Genomic DNA, 3,386 nt, shown 5'->3' on the forward strand with positions numbered 1-3,386 from the left:
TATTTTTACAAATTGTATCATTTTCTATCCCTATTTCACCCAACCAAATTCCAACATGGGTCGCATGCCCTCCCTAGTCAACCCATTTTAATCTGTATCTCTCTCATGGGCTATCGTCATAACTTTTATCACCATCCAGCAATTGATGGGCGGTGTTTATGATGAGTAGAATACATGAGAACATGACATGACCATAGCTTTCATATGATTATAATATATTGGGTGCGGTTTGTATAGAGCTGACGCACTAAACAATAAGAGTAAAGCACACCTTCAAATAGTATCGAGAAATGTGGTATCAATACTTGAAATCTTTGTGATAGCCTTAAAATACATTTTCAACTTTAATTAGAAAATTTAAAGCTACAAAATAGTGTAGATGAGCAGATCTATGAAAACTTGAAAATTGACGGTTCAAAAATGCCTTATAAGATGCACTATTTTCAAAACTTGAAATCTATTTTCATCTTATGCCCATGCATCTTGATGTAGAGATCATCAATTGGACGACCTTCGAGCATCAAAATAACTTCTTCTAGGGAAATTTTTTAGGTGAGATCTAATTTGATTGTTTAGAGCCTCAACCCTATATAAATTTGTATGATCATGTGGATTATCCTCTTTTGACTATGTTATCTTTGTTAGTTCTAGAGAGAGAGAGACAGCTTTAGCTCATTTTACTTGCAAATTTGTGTGGGGAGAAAGAGGAGAGAGAGAGAGAGAGGGAAGGAGTGTGTGGAGAAAGAGGAGAGAGAAAAGGAGGTGCGATGCGGGGTTTTCCACATTGGCGGTAGGTTCTTATCCCCAAGAATTTGAGGTTCTTATCCCCAAGAATTTGAGGTTTCCAAAAACATGGGAGTTTTTTTTCTCAACAATAAAGTAGAAGTGGCATTATTGTAAACTCTAGTGACAATGTGGGCACTGGAGTTATTTCCCTTAACTCTCTCTCTCTACACTGCGCAACACACCCGACCAACTCGAAAAACCTTTGCATGCCGACAGTACATCTCATAATAACTACTACAAAGAGAGAGAAAGAAGAGGAGAAATCACCTCACATGTCAAAGAGAGAAAGAAGAGAGGAGAAATCACCTCAAATGTCAGAGAAAACAAAGCTTTCTCTCTGCTGTGCCTCTGCAGCTCTGTACTTTTGCACCTGATAATCAGAGGATGCAAACGAAGTAACATCTCTCTCTCTCTCTCTCTCTCTCTCTCTAGAGTGCCAACAGAAACCCCAAAACATGGTGCAGTCAAAAAAGTACAGGGGAGTGAGGCAGCGGCACTGGGGCTCCTGGGTTTCAGAGATCCGCCACCCTCTCCTGTAAGTAATCATACTACATTTCAAGAACAACTTACATTGAGAAAGAGAGAGAGACTCAGTGTGAAGGGTAGAGAGAGAAGGTTCCCCATGGACGATTATGTCGACTTGGGTGTTTCTACAGGATCCATGTGTAACAGATAGAAAGAAGACATAAGCATTTTAGAGAGAGAGAGGCGTAACTTTTTTAGAGAGAGATGAGAAATGTGGTTTTTTTTTTGTGTTCTATCGGTGCAGGAAGCGGCGCGTTTGGCTGGGGACATTCGAGACGGCGGAGGAGGCAGCACGCGCCTACGACGAGGCGGCCATCCTCATGAGCGGTCGCAACGCCAAAACAAACTTCTCCATCCAAAAATCTCCATCTTTCGCTGACTCTGCCACCAGCCCTCAGAACTCCACCACCACTTCGACTGCTCTCTCTGCCGTTTTGGATGCAAAGCTTCGTCGTTGTTGCCGAGCACCCTCTCCTTCTCTCACCTGCCTCCGCCTCGACCCTGAGAAATCGAACATTGGCGTTTGGCAGAAGCGTGCGGGGGCGGCGGATTCGAACGCAAATTGGGTCATGACAGTCGAGTTCGGCAAACAGGCCGTGAAGCCATCGACTCTCTCTCTAACTAGTCCTAGCACTTCTACTGCTACTACTGCCTCATCATCTTCTTCGTCGAATTCTTCTCTCACTACCCTTGAGGATGAGGACCGAATTGCACTCCAGATGATCGAGGAGCTCCTCTCCCGCAATGGCCCCATTATTCCAGCTCTCAACTCCAACGCCTGCTGAATCCAATTCTCTCTCTCTTCCCCCTAGTGTTTAGTGAGTCCGGACTTCTGAGTGTTTTCGTTTTGGGTTATTTTCATCTCTCTAGCCACTGTGCTTTGGGTTTTCTCTCTCTAGGTTCCATGTTGGGCACGGTCCTTTTCTCTCTCTATCGCGAGTCTCGTCCTTTCTCTTACGTGTTGAACCACACTGTTTCGTGCGTCCTCTCCATCTCTCTCTCTCTCACATCCGGAGTCTCGGGAACTTTTCTCTCTCTAGGTTGGGTCCAGTAATGTGGGGGAGTCGGCTCTTTCTCTCTCTATAATCGGTGCTCCTCACCCGTTGTAGAGGGTGGTCTTGTGGGGCGTCTGATCTGTGCTCTCTTGGGTGTGGGGAGTTTGTCGTTTTCGCTTTTTTCCTTTCTTTTTTGTTTATTATTTGCACTATTTTTCTTCTCTTTTTACCATGGGATGGGATTGTATACAACGAGATTATTTAGAAGTCACACAATAACCTATAATCATTCAACATGAATGAAATCAAATAGCTTTACCTATAATCATTCGATACGAATGAAATCAAATAGTTCGGGTGTGTTACAAAATTTGAAAAAAATAATAATTTATAACTATCTAAATTCACATCCAATAATCAAAATCAATTGTGGGACTATCTTGTATCAAAGATAAATAATCTCGTCGTATACATTTCTTTTTATTATTTGTATTACATGTTATCTCAAAACAAATATAGCATATAATTTTTGTGTTTATTATCCAACCTTAAATAATTAGAATAAGACAAAACCAAATAATTGAGATGGTATGTTGATTTTTATTTTTATTTTTTTTTGTACAGAACAAGACCTTGCTCTATGTACCTTTGTTGTCTCAAAATTATAATAATAAAATATGTTTTGGTTGCTTTATTTTCGTTGGTAGGAGGCTAGGTGCTTTCTTCATTCCATTTTCCATTATATATCTCTCTACTTTTGATATGATGCCATTCTTTTCCTTCTTTGCGGGAGCTATAACATTGTTTTCTTTGATTTATATGTTCGCGTTGCACTCAAAAGAGCATTGCATGGATAGGGAGTGCCAAATTCATTGAATATCGCCCCCTCTCTCTCTCTCTCTACTTTGATATGATGCCATTCTTTTCCTTCTTTGTGAGAGCTACGATATTGGTTTTTTTTACGAGTTATTTACGTACAGACCTTAAAATTTTAGGTAGCGTTCCAAATGTTATATTTATGAATGAAAATTACAAAAAAGGTCGATCAACCGGTCTTCTTTTATTTTTTTTCAAAATTGT

At 40.5% G+C, this 3,386-nt stretch overlaps 1 protein-coding gene across 1 annotated transcript; it reads left to right on the forward strand.

Moving 5' to 3' along the window:
- The first annotated feature begins 1,051 nt into the window (after positions 1-1,051).
- Positions 1,052-3,000, forward strand: LOC18440914 (ethylene-responsive transcription factor WIN1). Its single transcript, XM_006851049.4, has 2 exons — positions 1,052-1,321; positions 1,556-3,000. The coding sequence occupies exons 1-2, from the start codon at positions 1,242-1,244 to the stop codon at positions 2,094-2,096; spliced, it is 621 nt and encodes a 206-aa protein (XP_006851112.1). The 5' UTR covers positions 1,052-1,241; the 3' UTR covers positions 2,097-3,000.
- Positions 3,001-3,386: the final 386 nt, after the last annotated feature.

Source organism: Amborella trichopoda, chromosome 1 (assembly GCF_054954075.1).
Source record: "Amborella trichopoda isolate Santa Cruz 75 chromosome 1, AtrichopodaSantaCruz75HAP2 v2.0, whole genome shotgun sequence".
NCBI lineage: Eukaryota > Viridiplantae > Streptophyta > Magnoliopsida > Amborellales > Amborellaceae > Amborella > Amborella trichopoda.

Excerpts from the sequence above, each read along its gene's own strand:
- LOC18440914 (XM_006851049.4), top strand. The coding sequence starts at position 1,242 with ATGGTGCAGTCAAAAAAGTACAGGGGAGTGAGGCAGCGGCACTGGGGC. Across the intron at positions 1,322-1,555 it reads GAGATCCGCCACCCTCTCCT|GAAGCGGCGCGTTTGGCTGG; the intron begins GTAAGTAATCAT and ends CTATCGGTGCAG.